Source organism: Engystomops pustulosus, chromosome 1 (assembly GCF_040894005.1).
Source record: "Engystomops pustulosus chromosome 1, aEngPut4.maternal, whole genome shotgun sequence".
NCBI classification, from domain to species: domain Eukaryota; kingdom Metazoa; phylum Chordata; class Amphibia; order Anura; family Leptodactylidae; genus Engystomops; species Engystomops pustulosus.
Window position 1 is genome coordinate 98,320,725 of NC_092411.1, and position 24,239 is coordinate 98,344,963.

The 24,239-nt window shown below is 41.5% G+C and overlaps 3 protein-coding genes across 7 annotated transcripts in view; 1 reads left to right on the plus strand and 2 right to left on the minus strand.

The window, feature by feature from the left end:
* Positions 1–1,771: 1,771 nt before the first annotated feature.
* PIP4P1 (phosphatidylinositol-4,5-bisphosphate 4-phosphatase 1) lies at positions 1,772–9,824 on the minus strand. The gene is made up of 7 exons (XM_072149495.1): positions 9,503–9,824; positions 8,124–8,311; positions 7,698–7,804; positions 7,508–7,613; positions 6,228–6,280; positions 4,460–4,550; positions 1,772–3,242 (listed from the first exon to the last, which is right to left on the minus strand). Exons 1-7 carry the CDS (start codon positions 9,798–9,800, stop codon positions 3,099–3,101), a joined length of 987 nt encoding a protein of 328 aa, XP_072005596.1. The 5' UTR covers positions 9,801–9,824; the 3' UTR covers positions 1,772–3,098.
* Positions 9,825–17,194: 7,370 nt separating this feature from the next.
* On the plus strand, positions 17,195–21,271 carry EMC4 (ER membrane protein complex subunit 4). 2 transcript variants are annotated; one of them, XM_072149558.1, is made up of 6 exons: positions 17,195–17,342; positions 17,855–17,943; positions 19,361–19,472; positions 19,970–20,123; positions 20,667–20,827; positions 21,131–21,271. In XM_072149558.1, the coding sequence occupies exons 2-6, from the start codon at positions 17,864–17,866 to the stop codon at positions 21,164–21,166; spliced, it is 543 nt and encodes a 180-aa protein (XP_072005659.1). In that variant the 5' UTR covers positions 17,195–17,342; positions 17,855–17,863; the 3' UTR covers positions 21,167–21,271. The 2 variants fall into 2 exon arrangements, with proteins under 2 accessions (XP_072005659.1, XP_072005651.1); XM_072149550.1 differs by lacking the exon at positions 17,195–17,342 and adding an exon at positions 17,401–17,715.
* Positions 21,272–21,315: 44 nt separating this feature from the next.
* Positions 21,316–24,239, minus strand: part of SLC12A6 (solute carrier family 12 member 6) — a 35,558-nt gene continuing 32,634 nt past the window's right edge. For all 4 annotated transcript variants that reach the window (XM_072149518.1, XM_072149509.1, XM_072149528.1 and 1 more), the window contains one exon: positions 21,316–22,270. In XM_072149518.1, the coding sequence (XP_072005619.1) occupies positions 22,179–22,270 (92 nt within the window). In that variant the 3' untranslated portion in view covers positions 21,316–22,178. The remainder of the gene's footprint in view (positions 22,271–24,239) is intronic.

Consider the following 24,239-nt stretch of genomic DNA (forward strand, 5'->3'; position numbering starts at 1 on the left):
TGTTAAAACCGCGATACAGTGGTTAATAACACTAACGAAAGTAAGTACCGGAACCAGCTCACCCTGAGCTGGTGCTCCGTACTTACTGCTTACCCCTGCCATTCTAACTGGTAGGTTTTCTTTAAGATTACAGGCATGTAGAGGGACAATGAAGGGATAGGGGAAATGCTCTCTAATGGCAGTTTATGAAAATATATTTAGATTAGGGGGATATTTTGCATGTTGGGTTATCTTTAAGGCATGTTCTTTACCCTATATACATAAGTTCATTGAAGCGCAAGTGATGTCATAACACTGCCTACCCATGGCACACACAAGAAAGGAGACAGGATTAAAGGTAATCAATATTATAGGGCAGATCAAATTATTATTCATTATGTTGGGGAAATAATAGGGAAATATAACTTATTCATTATTGGCCATATTGATAATAATACAGTACAGGCGGTCCCCCTACTTAAGAACACTCGACTTACATACGACCCCTAGTTACAAACGGACCTCTGGATATTAGTAATTTATTGTACTTTAGTCCTAGGCTACAACAATCAGCTGTAACAGTTATCAAATGTATCTGTAATGAAGTTGTAGTGTTAATATCGATTCTTATGACAACCCAACATTTTTAAAATCTAATTGTCACAGAGACCAAAAAAGTTCTGGCTGGGATTACAATGATAAAATATACAGTTCAGACTTACATACAAACTCAACTTAAGAACAAACCTACAGACTCTATCTTGTATGCAACCCGGGGACTGCCTGTATATATTGTTTTTCCCCACTATGAATAATACCTCAGGGGTCGCAAATTATCATGTGGGAAAATCGAGCTTTATATTAATTTATTATGGGAGAATATATTTTATTTAGTATTGGTCTCAACATACAGTATATTGCCCACATAATATATAGTTAGAGGCAACTACAAAAATAATTTGATTTAAATGAATGATTTTTTTAAAGTTTATTCTAAATTGGGGGGGGGCAGTACTACTTAGTACGACAAACATTTAGTGGTCAAAGACTACCTATTTAGGGAATTATAGATTTATTCAAGGAGCATACGGGACATTATAATTTATAGAGGAGTCACAGTGTATATGATATATGTGGTGCTGGGCAAAAAGTGTGGTCAGCTGTGGTATATATTATTTAGGAGCAAAACTTGGGAAATAATTGGGATCCAGTTGACATTCTTTGTCCGCAAAGACTGCCACCTGCGCAGTAGCTCCGGCTTCGGTGCAGTGACTGCGCAGCCGCGGGCCTGCTGTCACGGACGAAGGCCAGCAGCTCCTCATAGCTGCGTGCCAAAAATATCTGGTAGGAGGATCAAAGAGGCTACTGGGGCGTGGAGTAGCCGTGCTGTGTAGCCTGAGCTCCGACTACTCCATGCCCCAGTAGCCTCTTTAGGAAATCTGCATATTAGGGAAATAAAAGTTAAAAGATTGCGGAGAGGTGAGGATTAGCCCTTAAAAGTGCTATCCTCACTTCCAATAGAGGCACCTACCACCCGATCTACCTTTATAGATCCTTTAAGAAATATTTCCTTTAAGAAATATTCATCAGCTGGGAAATGTGTGACCAACATTTTTGCTATGATGTGTGGTGTTTTAGTTAACTTCAACTTCAGTGTAGCAAGGACCAAAAGATGGAAATGTAAAGATGTCTATGCAGATGTCTGCCTTGCTATTTAGACCCGTGTACAGTGGCCCGATACTGTGTGCCCGTAATGTCTTCATACGTATTACCAAGAAAAGCCCTACAAGACACATAATTTCTTTTCTTTAATGTTTTAGGAACAATGCTCAGCACAATTCTGGAAATAAGCCAAGACAATTTAAAAAGAAAAACAAAAAAAACATTTATATTTTCCAAGTGAAATAAAATTTGCAGGAAGCACAGCAGCAACAGAAAGAGGAAGGAAAATTATTTACAACTCGGCTGCACAATCATAAAAACAGATTGGACCCTACAGACATCACAATAGATTTCATCGTCCTCATTTGTAAGTTTGACTTACTTAGTTTCCCACCCATACTGCCACCATTTACATCTTGATATCCCCTTATAAAAAGAATAATGCCCTAATACAGAGCAATACAAGAAAAACACAAAAGGAGACTACTGAAGCGCCAAAACTAATGGTGTCCGGATGTGGCGCTATGTAGTGTCCTAGAGGTAGCAAAACAAAAAAAAAAAAAATCATCTGGCCATGTTAGGCTTTATTTCGGTTAAAAACAGAAGGTGGCAATTGTTAAAATTCCAGTGTGTTGTAAAATTTGGCCTAATATTGAGCAATGGGTAAGACATGATTAATATGACAAATTATACTAGTAGGATTGATTCGGTTACTAGCTGCTACCAATGTATTATGCATTAGAATGGATTCATGGCGGGAAAAGGACCAGGAGGAGCTACTTCCTTATACAGTACAATGATGGAAGGGTATACATTGGCTGGTTTATCCATGCTAATAGAAAAGGTCCTCCTCATAATGGTATAGTGTTCTGAAGGCCCCTATGGGAAGGCTGAAGGTGAGATAATGTTCCTTGGGTAAGGTAAAGCCTTTCTACAACTCATCCAAATCCCCAATTACAGCCCCCACCTCTGCAAAAAATTTATTAAAAAAATAAGGTGCAACAAAAAGGATATGACACAATGTGGAGAAACATCCTTCCACAAGCCTTATGTTTCCCTATGCCTTCAGTATTACTAACAGATGCTTGACTCTAGAAGGCCCTGCTCCTCAATGTAAACATTACCACTGCCAAATAAAACCCTAGCTTGCAGCCCTTCTGTCTCTTTAATGCCCCCTACACTTCTCTTAAGGTTCACAGGATTATTAACAAAGCAATCAACCCCTTAGCAGCTACAGGGTCCTGCATTGCTTTGCATCCCCTGGCGGTTAAGAGGTTAACACTGGGCAGCAGTAAACATTAGCAGGTGGTTTGAAAATAGTCAAATCATTGTATTCAATGCTGTTCCATAAGGCAGCATGGACGTGTCCTCTGATGGCCGTAGCCTCTGCCTTTAAAAAGGTCACTCGACGTTATGGCCACCATGGGGGGAGCGAAAGGAGGCAGGTCTAGGTTGGCTCACGATAAGCTCTGGATGGGATGACTGACTCTCATACATGCCCAGTAAATGGCACGCCCCAAACAGATAAGTGCCAACAACAGCAGCAGTGCCCACGAGGCATATATTCCACCATAATCACGAGCCAATTTCCAGGTGCCAGCCTGCAAGACAAAATTACAATATCATGGAAAAGTATTTTTGTCATCCAATAAAAGGGGTTTCCTTATAAAAAGGTTCTAAGTCCCCCCGTTAGTTTCCACTCCTTGGTCCACTTAGCCAATTACTGTACCAATCCCCTGCCTCAGAGAGGGACTGGCAGAAGCTTGTGTTGGGAGTGACCAGGAGAAGGAGCCGGCAGTGTTAGCAAAGAAGTAGTAACAGATGTGTAAAGTTCTTTATTTCCTTGCTGCTCTGAAAGGGGCTGTACCAACTATTTAAGTTATTTCCCTTCCACAGGTAGAGGTGGAAGTCCAATTCCTGGGAGAACCACTAATCCAGAGAACTGGGTCCCATCATCACCAGCATGAGAAGCATGCATCTTGTACTCAACTACTTCAAGAACAATCTCTTTTCGGAGTATGTAAATGATGGTGAAAACCGAGCTCTGTACTATATTTCTAAAACTACCATAGAATTAAATGGAGCTACACTCATTCCTGAGAACAGGGCCTCTTTCCTATGATCATGGGGGTCCCAGCAGCCAGGCCCTCACCGATCACCTTGTTATTCCCTACTCTGTGGATAGGGGATAACATATATAGTTGGTACAACCCCTCTAAAAGCAAACCTACCATGAGGAATCAGAAGTAGATGTGATGGTAGATTCCCCCTGCCTACCTCTGTCCTAATCTGTAATTTAATAATCCTGGAACCTAACCTAACTTGTTACAAACTTTATTCTAGTAATATGTAAATTAACTGCAGAGGCTACTGGGCATGGAGTAGCCTTAGTTCCCATTGCCCGGCCAGGCTAGTACACGGCACATTAGCCTCTTCAGTTTATTTACCTATTACTAAAATAGGATACCGTATTTTTCGGACTATAAAGTGCACCATAAATAAATACCGGATTATAAGGCACACCTTATTACAAGGATGAATGACCAGCAGGTGGCAGACCTGTGCACTGTTAAAGGCAGCTGTTGTCTGTAAGTACAGTTCATATATAAGGCGATTAAAATCAAATTATTTTTTGTGCGCTTTATAGTCCGAAAAATACAGTAGGTTCCAGGATTATTAAAATTACAGATTAGGGCAGAGGCAGGCAGGAAGAGTCTACCATCAGATCTACTTCTGATGGTATATTCCTCATAGAAGGTTTCCATTAAAGACAATTTTTACTCCCTGGAAAACAGCTATATTGCATGTATATACTCACCACAAGCCCAGCTGCAGCTACCGCAAATAAAAAGCCCATCAGAAAGCAGCAAACACATCTCTTTCTTGGGTACCTCAGTCCAATAGAGGATCTGTGTGAAAGTAAAAAATCCAAAACCATGAATACCACAAACCCTTGCATCTACAGTGGTGGCCAAAAGTATTGGCACCCCTGCAATTCTGTCAGATAACACTCGTTTTCTTCCAGAAAATGATTGCAATCACAAATTCTTTGTATTAATATCTTTGTTTTTTTGCTTGCAATGAAAAAACGCAAAAGAGAATGGAAAAAGGGCAAATTATTGATCATTTTACACAACACTCCATAAATGGGCCGGACATTGGCACCCTCAGCCTAATGCTTGGTAGCACAACCTTTATACAAAATAACTGCGAACAACCGCTTCCAGTAACCCTCAATGAGTTTCTTACAATGCTCTGCTGGAGTTTTAGACCAATCTTCTTTGGCAAACTGCTTCAGGTCCCTGAGATTGTTCAGATCTCTCCACGGGTGTTCTATGGCATTCAGGTCCGGACTCATTGCTGGTCTCCAGTGCTTTCTCTCAAACCATTTTCTAGGGCTTTTTGAAGTGTGTTTTGGGTCATTGTCCTGAAGACCCATGACATCTGAGACCCAGCTTTCTCACACTGGGCCCCACATTATGCTGCAAAATTTGTTGGTAGTCTTCAGACTTCATAATGCCATGTACATGGTCAAGCAGTCCAGTGCCAGAGGCAGTAAAGCAAACCCAAAACATCAGGCAACCTCTGCCATGTTTGACTGTAGGGACCGTGTTCTTTTCTTTGAAGGCCTCTTTTTTTTTTTTCCTGTAAACTCTATGTTGATGCCTTTTCCCAAAAAGCTCTACTTCTATCTCATCTGACCAGAGAACATTCTCCCAGAACATTTTAGGCTTTCTCAGGTAAGTTATGGCAAACTCCAGCCTGGCTTTTCTATGTCTCTGTGTAAGAAGTGGGGTCTTCCTGGGTATCCTACCATACAGTCCCTTTTCATTCAGATGCCGATGGATAGTAAGGGTTGACACTATTGTACCCTGGGACTGCAGGGCAGTTTGAACTTGCTTGGATGTTAGTCGAGGTTCTTTAGCCACCAGCACAATCTTGCGTTGAAATCTCTTGTCAATTTTTCTTTTCCGTCCACATCTAGGGAGGTGCCACAGTGCCAGGGGCTTTACACTTCCTGATGACACTGCGCATGATAGACACAGGAACATCCAGGTCTTTGGAGATGGACTTGTAGCCCTGAGAGTGCTCATGCTTTATTACAATTTTGTTTCTCAAGTCCTCAGACGGTTCTTTGGTCTTCTTTCTTTCTTTTCTCCATGCTCAATGTGATACACACAAGGACACAGGAAAGAGGTTGAGTCAACTGTAATCCATGTCATCTGGCTGCAAGTGTGATTTAGTTATTGCCACTACCTGTTAGGTACCACAGGAAAGCTACAGGGGCTGTTAATTACACAAAATAGAGAAGCATCACAGGATTTTTCAAACAGTGACAATACTTTTGTCCACCCCCTTTTTTATGTTTGGTGTGGAATTATATCCAATTTGGATTTTTGACAATTATTTTTGTGGTTTTCCATTGAAGACAAATTAAATGAAGATAATTATACCAAAGAAATTATGATTGCAATAATTTTTTTGGAGAAAACTGAGTATTATCTGACATACTTGCAGGGGTGCCAATACTTTTGGCCACCACTGTATCTGTACTCTGACCTACTAGTTTTTTTCCTTGTACTTACACTTTTCGGCAATGTGGACAGCGTGCCAAGGTCCTGTCAGAAAAATCTGTCCACTATCAGAAAGAGAAAAGAGAAACAAAAGCAGCCATTATCAAAAGGTAGAAAACAACAGGAATCAGGGTCCTAGTGGAGGAAATATGTGCCTGCAGGGTGTAGAGCGGTCACCAGGACCTTGCACCCTACATAACATGTTGTGCTTTTGGAACTAGTGTGACCGGTCTACAATGACAATGCAGCTTATTTCACTAAATTGCTAAAAACTGCAGCAGAAAAGTCTTTGCTTTCCTTACATCCTCCAGATAATATATCATTTATAAACATAAGAAAAGCTACATATACATTAACTCCATTCACAACTGCCAAACGGTTTGTGTTTCTATCCTACCCTACAAACACAATACAGGCAGTCCCCAGGTTACATACAAGATAGGATCTGTAGGTTTGTTCTTAAGTTGAGTTTGTATGCAAGTCGGAACTGTATATTTTATCATTGTAATCCCAGACAGAACTTTTTTGGTCTCTGTGACAATTGGATTTTAAAAATGTTGGGTTGTCATAAGAATCAATATTAACAGTAAATCTTCATTACAGACACATTTGATAACTGTTCTAGCTGTTTATTGTAGCCTAAGGATAAAGTACAATAAATTACCAATATCCAGAGGTCCGTTTGTAACTAGGGGTCGTATGCAAGTCGAGTGTTCTTAAGTAGGGGACTGCCTGTACTGGTCCCATATTAAACAGGAAAATCTCCCCTTTAATAAGATACTAGGATTGTGTATGAATGCTTCACAGAACCAGAGATATCCAATCTTAAATTTGCAATAAATCATTTAGACTTTTATATACAGCTTTCTATTTTCAAGACTTCGGGACATCTACAACCAGGATGAAAGGCTGTATGCAAATGAGCCTGAGGGGCTCCAGGCTCCATTAGCTCCTTATTAATAACATATTTTAGTAAAAGTTTATTCAGTTTTACTACATATTGAAAAAAAAACTTTAGTTGGAAAAATTACAAAAGATATTATTTTTGTCACATTTGTAGTCATTTATCGGCTAATTTTAAGAAAGAAAATATGTAATTAATAAGACTATCCTATCAAATTAAAGTATCACATGTCATAAAAATAATTATGGAAAATAACTACCCAAAAAAATCCCATAACACTTTCTTTATGAAACACTCTATGCAACAGTTGTAGCGAATGTCTACTCCATATATTATTATGTATTGGGTCTCGTCATGATACAATGAACGCAAAGAATTAAGACTATACCAGAAAGTTGTTCTTGCAGTGTCCGCATATGACTCGGACTCCGACAGGTTGTGGCTCTGGGCTCAGGGGTCCGGCATGTACAGGACCCAGGTTAATGATTCTCTTACTGGTAAAGACACAGAACAGTTACTTAGTCGGCAATCTATCCTTACATTACAGCATGTGACTTTTTTGCTCAGGAGGCTCTTACCAGTATGGCCTTGGACAGGCTATCCTCTGGGAAGTGACTTTACAGATCAGTAAGCAGTTACAAGGACAGCGCACATACTTCTTCCCCTGGGGAGCATTCTTTATAGGCTAAGGAGATAAATGACAAGGCGTTCACGTATCACAGCTGTAATAATAAGCCATCTGTTTATTCTCAAGATTATTTCTGACCTAGAACATCAATCTTTGTTGTCTGTAAAGGTCACCTATTGGGGGACATCTATTACATACTGGCAGATGGTGCACTGACATACTATGTAAGCTTAGGATTTGTCCTATATAGTTTAAGGCTATAGCGAGTGTGCAGGAACGCCCCGGTTGACAAACCCAATTGCCCAGTTTGACAACCCCCCCTTCACGACCCTCCACACCAAAGGGAGAAATAATCTCAATTATGTCTGTTTCTTACCGTGGCTTCATTGCAGACACCGCATTTCACCACATGTTGGTGCATCTTCCCCTCCACATTGATGAGTGACTGGCAGACCCTGCATGTTATCATTGGGGCAGAACCGCTCTCTGGACTGGTCAGTGGAGAATAGGGTGGGGGGTCTTCACCAGGTAAAACTGAGCCGCCCGCTGGGAACACCTGAAAGCCTGGACAGTGGAAAAAGATCAGAAAATATTCATAACAATGAAGCAGCAGAGGAAACTTTGTTTAACCAGCAATGTAACTATTCCGATAAGAGTCATTGAGATAAGAAGTGCCCGAGAGAATGTTCTCTGGTGATAAACGCCCCTGCACCTTTACTACTGGGGCTCGAAATATTTCATTCCTTCCATTAGTCATTTTTACTGCGCCTAACCTTTCAGGATAAGATGTCAGTTTATATGACTTTTATCTGATGACCTGTATATCATTTATTTAGTTGCTTTCCCTTCTGCAGGCTTTATCTAATTCTCAGCTAGATGCTATCATGTCTCCCCTAGACCAAACATGAAGGAAGTGGGAGAATCTGACCCCTAAGAGCTCAATGGTCTGTGACATAGAGGCTTCTCAGCACAGTGCAGGGAGCAGGCCTTATTTACAGAGCTATGTGTTCCCTGCAGCCATTTTTAGTGAAACAAACACAATGCAGGGAGCAGGACTTACATCCGCATCATGGATCATTGTGAGACACTGTCTGCCCCTAGAGCATAATAACATTACAGTCAGTAGCCCTGCGGGGATAGATGGCTATGACGGTGTATGTACATGCTTCAGGATACATGACCTTATTTGACAGAATGAATACAGCTGTGTGAATGAGGCTTTACTCTCACATTTAGAAGCATCAGCAGGATCATATAGAGCATTATAGAGAAGTACTGCTGTGAATAAAGCACTTGGGGTAAGATAGCACCTGCAGCAGATAATTATATAAGGGGCTGGTATAAAAGTCATATTAGGCGCACGCATATACACAAGATGGAATTTCCCCGTATAGTTTCTATATATGGCGATAAAGGGACTAAGGATAATGCATCGCTAGTGACCACCGAGTGATGAGCTTTCCTCAGTTTGGATCTTCCAAACCGTTTTAACAGTAGTCTGATACACGCCCACTGTGCTCTCATAGTCTACTAAACAGGCCCAGGTGACAGGGCAGTCACCCTCAGAACAGCGGCATTGCTCTGGGGGCAATCACTATCCCGCAAGGACGCCACGCCCCAGGCTTCATGTGACTACGGCAGCTGTCACCTTCTCCCCACTCCCCCTGTCAGCCAATCCAATGCGTGGTCTGATTAGACAGTGGGCGGGGACCAAGGTCTCGCTAATAAACAGATCACCAGGGGGAGGAGCCTTACCTTGCGGCTTGTTGCTGGGGGCGGGCCCAGGACCACCGTACGGAGGTGCAGAAGGAAGTGCAGTAACCGGCGAAGGGGCTCCAGGGCCCACCGAGGCTCCCAAGCCTCCTCCGTCCCCGAGATCGGAGAGGAGAGGGGAGCGCTCTCCATCCGCCATATCCCTCGCTCCCACTGAGTACCGGCACACACGGTTCCTGCTGCTGCTGCTGCTGCTTCTCCCGTCTGCTGACGCACACCACACTGCGGCTGCGCGGGACGCATGCGCTGGCTTGAGGGAGGGGGGATTAGCAGGACGCATGCGCAGTACACAGTCACGTGCAGGTTAATTGCAAACAAAGGTCTTTCATTCACGTGATGGTCACCTGATTTAGTCTCTTTATTTATTTATTTTTTTTTTATTTGACTTCCCCGGTGTCACAAAACTTTATTGACTAAGTTTTCGGGAACATGCCCAGAGCGGCCACTACAGAGAGATGTATTAACCCCTTAAGGACGCAGCCATTTTGTAGCTTAAGGCTCAGCCCGATTTTTTGGATTCTGACTTGCGTCTCTTTATACGGTTATAACTTTTGAACACTGTTACTTATCAAAGCGATTCTGAGATTGTTTTTTCCCCACATGTTGTACTTCATTTTAGTGGTAAATTTTGGCAGATAAGTTTTGCATTTATTTACAAAAAAAAAGAAAATATGATAAATTTTTGGAAAAATTTGCCATTTTCGAAATTCAAAATCATTGCGTTTTCAGGCAGATCGATTTACCACCTAAATAAGTTGCTGAATAACATTTCCCATTTGTCTACTTTACATTTTCATAATTTCTGAAATGTCTGGATAATTTATTTTGATGTCACGCGGCTTGCAAATAGAATATCGCTTTTCCGGATTTTCAGAATTGACTATTTTGGGGATAAATACAGTTTGGAATGAAATTTTACATATTTAGCATCAAAACCCCCTATATAACCAACCCATTTTCAAATCTGCACCCCTCAAGCTATCAGAAACAGCTTTTACGAAGATTGTTAACCCCTTGAGATCTTCATAGTAATTGAATCAAAATGGAGGTGAAATTTAGAATGGTCATATTGTTCCCTTATACGTTCATTTAGCCCTAAAATTTACACATTTCCAAAAGATAAAAAGAGAAAACCCACCATACAATTTGTTCTGCAATTTCTCCTGAGTACAAAGACCCCCCACATGTGGCTGTGACTTGTGTTATGGGGGCACAACGAGGTGCAGAAGGGAAGGAGGGCGCTGCAGCTGCCAGGATTTTAGCTTCCTCATTGGCCCCTTTTGAAGGCTATAAAATTTTCGCTTTTTCGTTATTGGGGCCATGTGATGCCATTTTTTTTGCGGGATGAGATGCTTTTTCCAATGTTACCATTTTGGGGTTTGTATCACCTATTGTTGAAAATTTAGGAACGTTTTTTGAGGACAGGAGTAGAAAAGCATCAATTCTGTACTGGATTTTTTACTTCTTTTTTTTTTGGTGTTCACCGTATAGACTAATAATCATGTTATCTTTATTCTATGGGTTGATACGATTACGGGGATACCAGACATGAATATATTTTCTTACGTTTTACTAAATTTGTCAAACAAAACCCTAATGTGGGGAAAAATCTATCATTTATGTATTGCCGTCTTCCAAGTGGCATAACTTTGTTACTTTTTTGGCTACGGAGCTGGTTGATGGCTTGTTTTTTGCGGGACATGTTGTACATTGCACCAGTATCATGTCGCAGTACATATGTTTTTTTGATCACATTTTATAGCATTTTTTGTGGGATTGAAAAGGTAAAAATCATAATTTTTGGAGGGTTTATAACAGTTTTTTTTTACGGCGTTTATCGTGCGGGTTCAATAATGATTTACTTTTATTCTACGGGTTGTTACGGACGCGGTGATACTATATATGTGGGGTTTGTGTTATGATTTAGACTTTTTTTTGAGTTATATGTCTCTTTATATGTTTTGGGGGTTTGGGGCATTTTTAGTGATTTATGACTTTATTTTTTTATTGAATAACTTTTTTTTTTACTTTTTCACTTTTATACCATTGGACATGAAGAAGCAATCATCTGATTGCTTCTTCATGATAATATTCTGCAATACTCATGTATTGCAGAGTATTATCAGTGTCAGCCTATACACTTGCATAGGCTGGCACTGTGCCAGTAAGATGACGTCACAGACGCCATCTTACTGGCAATTCTTGCAGGTAACTCTGGGGTCCAGATCGGACCCCAGAGTTACTATAGCAACGATCGGCGCACCCCGAAAACGGTTCGGGGGGGCCGATCGTGGGGGAAAGATCCCCCAGATACATGTTAGATGCCGCGGTCGCGCTGACCGCGGCATTTAACGGGTTAAGCACCCGCGATCGGAGACAACTCCGATCGCGGGTGTTACACTGGGGTGCCGGCTATCAGTCACAGCCGGCACCCCGTCTTTCCCGATGCCGGTTCGGCTCAGATCTTGAGCTGAACCGGCATCAGCTCAGCGTCCGATATATCGGACGCTGAGCGCTAAGTCACTGCGCTCAGAGTCCGATATATCGGACGCTGAGCGTTAAGAGGTTAAGGAATGTCATAAGGGGTGCTCTAAGATTACAAAGAAACATGCCTCCTTCCCGAAACGGCCCCATACCGTGCACATAAATGTGCTAAGGTGCAATACCAGACACAACCTATGGACAGGGATGGCGCTGTTTCCTGAAGACAGCTTTTATAATCGTGGAAGCAACTTTGATGTTTAGAGTTCCTTAAAACATCTCCGGAATCTGCCCATTTCTCACAATTAAAGCCTCTAAAATGCTAACCTCCCACTCACGTCTCCAGGATGTCGCCAGAGCTGCACCAATTCTCTGGAATGCCGTACCCAGGTCTATCAGACTATTACTCAACCTCTTAAGCTTCAAATATGTTCTCTAAACGATTTATTTATTCAGGCCTATCACACTCCCTGACTGTATGCAACTTTAACCCCCTAACGCTCTGCGCTAGCTCTACGGCGCAGAGGTATAGGGAATGTATGAAGGGGGCTCACGGGCTCAAGGTCATTGGCTTGATGATGCACCAGTAGGCGCGAAACGACTCGTCGCCAGGCCCCGCTCCCCCGTGTACTATGCACCTGAAATAAAGACACTACACAGCTATTGGTGAGTGCCGCTTATTTTTCCTTACTTTTTGGATATTGAATGGACTATTCATCGTATTAGCAGAGCACCACCGCCTGTGCCCTAACGAGAGGAGTGTATTGCCGGAGTCCGATACGGTTACTAACACTGCCCCGCTAGTGGTTGAACTGTGACCACTCAAATTGGATTGTGCTGAGTACTATTTCTTACCTATCAGCTATTATGAAAAAGTTATTAGCTTCAGAAGATGGCAAAAAATTTTTTTTCTTTTTTGTACACATTCGTTTAATTTTTGAAAATGTATTAAAACACAATAAAACCTATATAAATTTGGTATCACCGTGATCGCACCGAACCAAAGAATAAAGCTGAGGTGTTATTTGGAGCGCACAGTCAATGTCGTAAAAACTGAGCCCACAAGAACGTGACGCACATTCCTTTTTTTTTCAATTTTTCCACATTTGGAATTTTTTTTCAGCTTCGCAGTACACGGCATGTTAAAATAAATAACATTACGGGAAAGTAAAATTTGTTACACACAAAATAAGCCCTAACACATGGTTTGTACACGTAAAAATGAAAAAGTTATGGATTTTTGAAGGTGGAGAGCGAGAAATGAGCGAAAAAACCCTGCGTCCTTAAGGGGTTAACTCTCTCATTATTAACCAATTCTGTGTACTCCTCCTGTCTTTTATCCAGAAAATGCCAGGTACCAAGCTCCAGGCTTCCCTGTTGTCCTATTAACCTTGGACTATGTATATAAGTTGGCAGCTAATGACTGGTTCAAGCAGCAGCATTTCTATTTATTAAAGGTGACCTATCACCCTAAAAAAATGTTTTTAGGTCTCACTACTAAAGTAAGCATCTCCTAGCACTACCCCAGATGTAGAAGTGTTACACTGCTGGCTTTATCGTAACCCTCCGATAACGTTAGCAAACACTGAGGCTCCACACCCTCGGAACGCCGGACCAAGCTCACAGCGGTCCAGCGTACTCATGAGGGGGCAGTCCGAGGCGCTGCTACTCCCCCGGACTGCCCGTCCCAAATTATAGGCCGGCATTGACTGACAGACTTCATGTGGCAGTCACCGCTGGCCTATGGTGTGGGAAGGGCAGTCCACAGCACAGGAGACCTGGAGCTCCAGAGGAAGTAATTTTTTTTTTTTTAACAGCCCTCCCCAGCCCATCTGCAAAGTTTTGAAATACTTAGACAAACAATAACTTTGCCTGCAGCATTTAAACTACTGAGGGAGGGCACTAAGTGGCACTAACAGCAGGGGGAACTTTGGTACAGGCCCAAAATTTGCAGTTCAGGTCCGCTCAACACTACACAAACATTTACAATCTATGAGAAAGAGATAGAAACAGATGAGCTCCTAACAGGTGCCATCAGAAGAAGGTTGGCAGGCCTCCATTCACACCAGACCTTCAGCTGTAAGGCCAGCATTTATCTTTTCTCTATAACGGGGCCTTGTCAGGCTTGTCGTTAAAAAGTGCAATAAAATCTTCTTTATTATTGACTGTTTGTAGGAACATTTACATAGCGACTCTTAGTTTATAATGATACATAAACCACTGTGTTTACAACGCTTCAAAAACAGAACAGAAGTGAAACTGCCCACACCCAGCATATATACAGGCAAAAGTGCAAAGGAAGCTTCTCACAGATCAATAAAACCATCATGTGGTTAAACACCCTCTATACCTATGACCCCTGATTAACTATTTGCTAGATCTCTGCCAGTATTACAGCTTGAAATTCACTTGCCCTGAATACTGCTTATTTCCAAATCATGTCTTTTGCCTGTCATTTCAAGATCTTCCAACACTAGTCAGCCAACACTAAACTGAGACTACTTCCGAGGTAGTGACTTTGTAGTTCCTTACAGCAAACTCAACATTCTCATAAGGTGGTGAAAGGTCGAATTCAAGGGTGTTTGGAGTTGGATTTAGGAGTAGCCCTAAGCGAGGTACACAAAAGAGTAGGGGTGAGTGCTCCTCACCCCTCCCCTTTCCATTAAAAGTCGAGCGGTGGCCACTGTAACATGGCATAATATAGGACCAGGTGCCATAAACGTCTATGGGGGCCCTTTTTTCAAATCTTTTCCCCACATGTTTGTGTGCATGGGGTATAAGGCTACATTCACAAGACCAATGTTGTAGCTGTAATTAGGCCGCACCATTTCACAGCCAAAATAGGTTATGGCACCGGGTCAAAGTGTGGTCACCACACCATGACCTGGCCAGGTGGCTGCGCCGCAAAAGATCTTCTGCCACAATGTGGCCGTGGACGCTCGGTTTGCTATGAAGATGGGAAAGGTAAGGAGCATTACTCCCCTGCACCAGTCATGTGCATGTAGTCTAATTAGTAGGCTCAAGTCATGTCAGTTTAGTGACAAAATACAACACATACTAAGATACAATGAAATCCAAATTTCAGTCCATCCAAATTTGCACACAAAATTATCTACATGGAAAAAAGTATACAGAATGCACAATAAAGTTTTCAATGTAGTCAGCAAACATGTCAAGCCCCCAAAACACACAAACAACAATCACCTTTTGAGCCCAAAGCCAACATTTTATTCAATGCCCACAAACATGTAGATGGTTCCCCCTCTCCCAGCCATTATGATGACCTATTCATTTTCTTGTTCCGGATGGATGCATCATTCATGTTTTCCTCTAAAAAATAATATAATATTCAGCAGTTCCTAGCACGGTTCTCTACAAATGGTGATCCTCATCAAACTTTTCTTTTAATTTCTAATTCCCTGTATGATTCCACTTAAAGACCCAAACACGGCTTACCTTTCATTCTTCTACATCAACAAGACTCTCTACTCCGATCCCTCCCCGCACCCCACTGACATTTTATTAGCCAAAATCAAAACATTTAGGGGGAGATTTATCATTAGGCATTTTGAGCAGTTGTCTATGTGTTTACACCAGTCGGATTTATAGTACTGTGTATGTGCAGTGTTAAACGCCTTCTGATGTGTGTGTGCTCTATGCGAATACACTGCAGCAGTCGCACGTATGTTTAACATCTGCTCAATTTCTGCCTTTTTGCAATGTTTTTGCACATAAAATTCTCAGATACCTGAAACATAAAATTGAGCAAAAACTTCAAAATTGAGCAAGATCTTCCCCCTGTAGTAGTAATGGACCCTCCTATGTGGTGTAGTTATGCGATTAAATTTGCATTCTTTTGAAAATTCTCAGTTGATAAATGTGGTGTTGCACCCTCTGTGGTGTATTTTTTTCCGCCATTGCGTGACTTTAGAGTTGCATTTTTTTCTCACAAAAAAAAACCTAAAAAACGATGTTTGCGCAAAAATCTGCAACAATTATACGCCAAGAACTTATCTGAAGACACGAGCGCCGAACGGTGGAGGAGCGTAGGGGGAGCCGGAGCGAAACGGTGCGGGCATCACGGAGTGGAGGCTGGTTCAGGGATGCAGGAGCGGAGACTGAAGTGGAGCGGTGCGGGGGCTGGAGCAGGCATGGAGGAGCGGAGCGGGGCTGGAGCGGGCATGGAGGAGTGGAGCGGGGACTGGAGCAAAATGGAGCGGGCATGGAGAAGAGGAGCAGTGGCTGAAGTGGAGGCTGGAGCAGGACCAATAGTCCGACCCTGATCATATCACAGCCCAGCCCGAGCACAGAAAGAACACATTGAAGAACACATTGCAGATGTTCCGTTCATCTGCTAACTTATCCGAAGACACGCGTGCCGAAAGGTGTTCTTCACAATAGTATGTGAAGAACAATATGTGTGAAGAACACATTGCAGATGTTCCGTTCATCTGCTAACTTATCCGAAGACACGCGTGCCGAAAGGTGTTCTTCACAATAGTATGTGAAGAACACATTGCAGATGTATGGAAACATCTGCAATGTGTTCTTCACACATATTGTTCTTCACATACTATTGTGACGAACACTGTTCGGCACTCGTGTCTTCGGATAAGTCAGCAGATGTACGGAACATCTGAAATGTGTTCTTCACTCTGTTCTTTAAATTTGTTCTTCCATTAATTGAAAACATCTGCAAACATCTGCAACGTGTTCTTCTTTAGTGTTCTTTCAGTGAAAAATGCTCGAGTCTCCCATTGACTTCAATGGGGTTCATTATTCGATACGAGCACTCGAGCATCGGGAAAAGTTCGACCCGAGTAACGAGCAATCAAGCATTTTAGTGCTCGCTCATCTCTAGTCAACATTAATAAATTGTTTTATTGTAACTGCAATGGTGCTGGCGCACAGGTTAAAGCGTTCCATTGTGCATTGACTGAAATCTGAAAAACTGGTTTTTGATTTCTCTAAATAAATATTGGTTTATTGACCTACGTGGTGTAATAGTAGGGAGGCTAAAATCTAAGGTTTGCAATTTAGACATCTGACGCCATCCCACTATACATCACATTTCACAGCTTATGTAGATATCGTTTCTTTATTGTGAGTGAGAACTAACGCTGTCATGACACACTTCCTGTCCTGTCCATGACAGCTCTGTGTGACCTGCACGAAGAAGGATAATGAAATTACACATAGGCTTCAAGAAAATGGCGACCGCAGAACCATCTACCTCTAGAGCCAGGACGTAGCGTCTCTTTCATTGGATATGCTGCTGACGTCACCAACAAGCGTCCTGCTGTAACATCCGTGGTCGCTGCCTGCGGAAGACGATCTCCCGGTAAATAAGAGCATATTGTAAGACGATGAAATCTGAAGCGATATGTACATGTAGAAGCACGTTATTACTTCCCTTCCTCCATGATGGCTTATCCTGCTGAGCTCCAATATTATCCCTTTAAGTGACATTTTCTACTTGTACTATAGCATAACGTAGACACTAGCGTGTACTTACCTTCTAGTACATAACAGGAGCCAGGGATAGAGCATACTGGATGGAAGGCAACAGCAACATGGTGAATGGTTCCTCCTGTGTAGACTGTCCACAGTCTATGGGATAAATGTCCCCACTGATCAGCAGGTTCTCCTCAGTACTACTACTACTATGTGTATTGCTACTCCATGGTGTGGTAAATACCATGGCTTTACTCAAGGTCAGCATAAGGCACTGGGAATATCCTTGCAGTCATGATGGTGTGAGCATATTTTACCATCTGTTATGAGCTATTGTCCAGGCAGATGGTTACCCATGATGCAGAGTAACATATATATAAATATGTATTCTCCTATCAGATTACAGCCATGGCAGCTCCGGCAAATTTAGTGGCAAAAAGTGGACGGCGCTTTAAATGGGCCATTGAGTTCAGTTCCGGTGGAACCAGGTATGTTGTAACATATTCTGCTTAAAATGTTGATCAAATAAAATTTTGTGTTGCACCCATTGTGACTCGTACAAAGCGGCCAAAATAAATGACCCCCTTTTATGATTTCATTATTACATAATGGGTATGTGGTTCTCAAAGTTCTCTACTGAGACATTGAATTGTAGATCCAAATGATTCAGTACCAGGAATTGATAGTAATTGATGCTGAACTTTATTTAGTACCATGTCCCTTGCACTCATTCCAATGTTAGTTAGGGAACTATCGTCCATAAGGTATTGCAGGCGCACTGACACCATGTCTCCTCACCATGTCGGGGGAGAAGTGTTGGTTGAAAGACTTGTGCTGATGTCTCCACCATGTAGCAGGAGACTGTTACTGAACTGTAAGTCCGGGGATTTGTTGTTCTCTCATCTTACAAGTTGTAGCTCCCCATTATACCTCCTCAGTATTGTTATATCAGTTCTAGGAAAAGGGGGGTGATTTGAATTTTTATTTTATTTTTTTAATTTTTTTTTACTCTTTTTCAGAGTCCCTAGGGTACTTTAACCCTAGGTTGTCTGATTGATCCGACCATATACTACAGTAACAGTATGGCAGTATATGGGAAATGTGCAATGTGAAATGTGAAAATCACACATTGCAATAGATAGCTTAAAACATGACAGCCTCTGGTCTTTGTGTGACCCGAGGCTGTCATGGCAACGAATCGCCGGTCCCCAATGACATCACGGGGAGCAACGATCCAAGCCAAGATTGCTCTTTCATTCCGCTGGCATGGACGGGTTAACCGGTAAGTGTTGGTTGCATTATGCAGAAAACACTTACCGGCTATTGAGAGGGTTTAGCCCGTGAGCCCTCTCCAAGCACCCGCAGCCGACCCTGTCATACCGATATGTCATGGGTCTGTAAGGGGTTAAAGGGGGAAAAAAGCACTTTGCTGCAGTAATAAGTGTGTAGATTGCCAGGGATAGATGCTGCACTGAACCCCATAAGGGAGGAGAGCGGTACTTCTTTTACAGTCGCTGTTTATAGTTGAAGATGGTGTTGTTTTTTATTTTATGTCAGGCAATCCCTTTAGGTAGAATAAAATGAAGATCTGTCCACTTCATTTAACAAATATAAGCACAGAACATATTTAGGATTATACTTGTAGAGCCACAAAAATTGGCAGCGGCCCGGATAAGAAGTTTATTCCACCTCACACAGAAATGTGTTTTTCGAGATTCAGGTGGAATAAATGACCTTATTTTCTTATTATCTGTTTTTGTGGCTATACATCTGCAATCTAAATACTGCCATCTAATTTTGTACTGTTTGGACTGTGCTGCTGTGAACTTCCATTCCACTAGAATAATACTTGTCTATCCAGTGTAATGCAGCACATAAAGGTCTTGAATTCCTTCATGTTATTAGGGGTCGGGGTGAGAGGAGTGGTCCCCAAGACAGTATGTATCCAGTAGGATATTCTGACAAACAGGTCCCAGACACCAGCGTACAAGAGTCTGACCACATTCTTGTAGAGAAGGTAAGGAGATGGGTGGGGCCAGTCATGAATGGAGATTGTTGTAGCTCCATCATTGTATGAGGATTTGCCATGTCCCAATCTCTAACCCCTTGTTTCCATGCGAAACTTGTAGAAGTAATCACCAATAATCAGACATTATGTAATCCACTAAAAATTGATTAGCTTTATCTTTATTATGTCCAAAGCATTACCAAAATAAATAGTGGCCTTGTAGAGTCATCCCATTCATGCTAGCCAAGTGTAAATGTTTCCTATATTCACACTATAGATTATATCAAATTAATTTGTGAGGATAACAAGAATGGAGTCCTGATCCCCTAATGTATAGAACAGTAGTCTCAAAAACATTAGTATTGTATGCAGCTATGTAGTCACAAAGTTAGTGTACACATATTTAACCTGCTGCTCCTTACAATAGAGGGGAGTAGGAACCCAATTCTCCTGATTGATGTGGATTTTGATTCTTTGCTGACAGTTTCTTTTTTTAATCCGTACAGCGCTGCTGGGATATTGCCTTAGGACCCCTCAAGCAGATCCCAATGAATCTGTTCATAATGTATATGGCTGGAAACACAATTTCCATCTTTCCCATTATGATGGTTTGTATGATGGCATGGCGCCCAATACAAGCCCTGCTTGCTACCCCTGCCAGTAAGTTTTTACCTCTCTTTATCATCTAAGTTATAGAACTGAAGAAAAGGGAACCTGTCGGTGGCAATAAGCATGGTAGACACATGCCACAACCTTATACTGCATACAAGTTGCATGCATCATACATGGATGCTGAAGAAAGTGATGTTGCTGTAATACATCACAATCCTGCAAGTGGAGGCAGGAAAGAGCCTGACTCCTGAGTCTCCATGACTTTTTTCTGTCTATAAAATCTCACTTTTAATCTCCAAGTTAAATACACTGCAATAATGGTAGCGTGCATAAAAAGCCAAAAGTTTAAAGGCTGCTTAGATGATGCATATGGCTCTAGTCCTGGTTTACTATGCTTAGGACTGCTGCCAGGTTCCTTTTTAAATTTCTATACAACAAATGTTCACTGTGTGTGTGTTCACTTTAAAGAAGCCCAACAGGCCATTTCCTCCTCCCACAGTGAATTCTTGCAGTTTTCCTGTGCCTTAAATAAATGACCGAGAAAAGGCAACAATACATCGTGTGCATTCACTCTATATTCTCCTTCTTTAGCTTTCAAGCTTTTGGAGAGCTCTGGTCAGCGGTTCCTCCAAGGTTTGGTATATCTCATTGGAAATCTTCTGGGGCTTGCATTGGCTGTTTACAAGTGTCAATCTATGGGACTTCTACCCACGCACGCTTCCGATTGGTTGGCCTTCATTGAACCACCTGAGGTTAGTTTTTTATATATCTGTAGCTGCATTTTCTGAGGACATGTGCTGTCAGTTCACATGTATTTTATCCGGCTTATAAAAATTACCTTATGAAGCTATAATAAGTGATTGGTCAAAAACAAACAAATTCTGTGACAAAGGATGCCCACATGTTTTAAATACAAATCACATACAACATATCTGCTTGCGGACGGTGACAAATTAGTCTGCATCCAGAGGCTGAAAAACTTCACGTCATCATGTGTGTCAAGCACTGGTGCCTGTCTGACATGATTCATATCTTACTCTTTTTTTCTCTTGCAGAGAATGGAGTATACCGGAGGTGGCCTCTTGTTATGATTTGTCCATAGACTAACATTTGCAGTGAAGAGGGTGACATCTACTTTTAAGATTTCCTTTGTAGTTTTTGATCTGTTCCCTTCCAATAAATTATTATACCCAGTGGATTTTGTTGACTACCATTATCTGTAATAAAACTCACAATGGGCTATATAGAAAACTTTTTATTCCAGCTTTTCTTTGGAACATCCCATATCAAACTAAACTGCTGACACGGACAATAATTGTTGTAGAGGGTGAGAGGAGGAAGTTGCAGCATCCTTCAGTCCTATCGTAATGCCATTGGCTGCTGCTTCTTCCCGCACCTCAGTAACCATTATTACAGAAACACGTAACATATGGAATGGCATCTACCAATAAATTAAAACTGGGTGAACATTTCTATCATCCTAGACAGAAAAAAATGTGCAATACAAACAAAAACATTAACATATTCTTTGTTCCTTTTTCTGCTCATCTTCTTGGTGGAGGATTTTTTTTTCCTTTTGGGTAAGGGACAAGACGATTTGATAACAAACTCCCTTTAAAAAGTGCCATTCCCACAGCTTGTGGGGCACACGAAAGGGATGTACAACTTAGAAAGTTAAAAAAAAAAATGTAAAAAATGCATATGAAATAGGGTATTATGAATTGCCATATTCCTAGCAATGGTAGGAGTTAAGGCGTGCCAACTCATTGTACCCTAAAAGGATTAGGCCCTTGTTTTCTCTAACAGCCCCTACAAAAATTTTTTTGAATGAGTAGGGTTCTTATATTCTACAAGCTGCTGCATAGAGTTCAATGAGGGAATCCAGAACAAGATTGGAAATACTGCCCTATTCATCCCTTTACCAACCAGGTGCTTTCAATTCTCATTACCATTGGTTTTGGCGTATAAAGGGGTTTAGGGCTTCATAAGTTCCCATTGCCTTCACAGAAATGCTTATATGGATGGTTTGTAGGTTCAGGATACATATAGATTTCTGTTTCTGCTACAGCTGGAGTAATGCACCTTGGATTGTGTGTACACGTATTAGGAGTAAATGGTGATGACTTCTGTTCCTCCACCTCTCACCAACAACACACGCTCCAGTCCTTCAGTCAAGACTTCCAGGAACTCCATATCTGGAGAAATCTTTAGTAAAGGAAAGTGTTTTAAGAGCATAAACAAACACTGTCACACAATAACAATCAATGCATTACGGAGGACTGTGCCCATGACCTTTCTATATATTCATTGAAACCTCCCGAATAGACTTTTTTGTTTTTTAGTGCCCCACTGTAAATACCTGAATCTCTTATGTTTGGTGGAAACCAGGGTAGACACTAGCAGTTTCCAAAGCACCAAGCAAGGTTACAACAACATATCCCCTCTTATCCTGTTACAAGTTATGTGAAGATTTATAGGAAAGCCAAGCAGAGAATGGCTAAAATATGTGGGATCAGTCGCTCTCCAGGAATTAGGCATCGGACGTAGTTAAGCCCCTGATGGTCATTCATCAGTATATTTGCTATGCGGTCAGTGCTGGGAAAATACTTGAGTGCTCAGACTCATCAGTTATTTTAATATCATGTCCTGTTCTTGACTGAAGACGTTACACATTGAAGTCTGCAGGATCAGTGAAAATTTGATGCAAGGATGCAACACGGATATATGTGCATGAGCACTACAAGGGAGATAACAATGGATATTCACAAGTCAAACACAGCTGTGTGTTAAGGTGTTTTGCTTTATGGGTACATAAAAATCTTATAAAAGTCTATGGATTCCACTATTGGACTGTGTGTCCATTTCATAAAAAAAACTAGAGCATTTCCAAATTTACTTTTTCATTGATCAGTCAGATCACACAAGCCAATGTCTCAAGTCTGTCACACTGGCTCCAAGAAAACCACAGATTATACTATTTGGTTACAATCCCTAAAGGAATGTATCTGTACAAATAAGGAGATGTATTACAAAGAAACGGTGGCAGTTGGGTTCTGTTGCATTGGTTGTAATTTCTGGGTTGGTCAGTAGCAATGTAAATATTGTGTAGACAGAAGAATGGTTTGTTGCTCTTTAGCGGAATCCAATGTCCTATGGTAAATTACACAACGGAAGCTGAAAAGAGGCAATGTTCCAAAAGGAAATTGTAAATCCACTGAACCTGCCAAGTGGGCTTAAATTAAACATAAAATGCTGTGCAATAGGAGGTTAGCAGAACAATACAGGCAGTCTGTGGGTTACATACAAGATATGTTGGGTTTGTACTTAAAGTTGAATTTTATATAATTGTAGATCCAGACAAAAACATTTTTTTTTGCCAGTGACAATTGGATTTTCAATATTTTTTGCTGTAATGGAACCAAGGTTTATCAATAAAACTTCATTACAAGCACCTTACAGCTGATCATTGCAGTCTGGGACTAAAGTAAAGTATCCAGAGAGCTTCACCAGAGGGGTCTGTCTGTAACTAGGGGTTGTCTGTAAGTCAGGTGTCCTTAAGTAGGGGACCGCCTGTATATAGTTTTAAGGGAAAAGATTCCGCATAAGACCTCAAAAGGTATGAGGCCTAAGGCTACATACAAAGGAAGCTTTCATCCATGTCAGTTTTTTTTTTTTTTTTTTTTAATTCCAGTGGAACCATGCACATGATTATGTTTTTCACTGATTTATGAGAAGGGTAGGGCAGAAATATGAACTACAACCTCCAAACTAAAGTGTAAAATTCTAATGCCACGCAGGTGTCATCTGTGTGCTAGCCGTATTTGCAGATCATTTGTGTTAAAAGTAATCATGTGACCTTTCAAGGGGAAAAGCTATTGGCATAATTTGCCATCCAATTTTTTTTTGGACCTGTAGAAATGGATGACACACGCTGGGGCAGATTTATAAAAAGTGTCCTTAGGTTAGACAGTGCAGAGTTAGACTAGACAGTCTTATTCTCCACCAGATTCATACTCTGCACCTCCTATTAGTAAGCTTACGTCACGCCATAACATTTTAGCGCACGGACCTTTTTGCTGCAAGGACATGCCCCCTTGTTACAGGCCACACCCCTGTCTAAAACCCTTTATAAATTTGGTGCAGACAGTTTTTTTAGTGCAAACT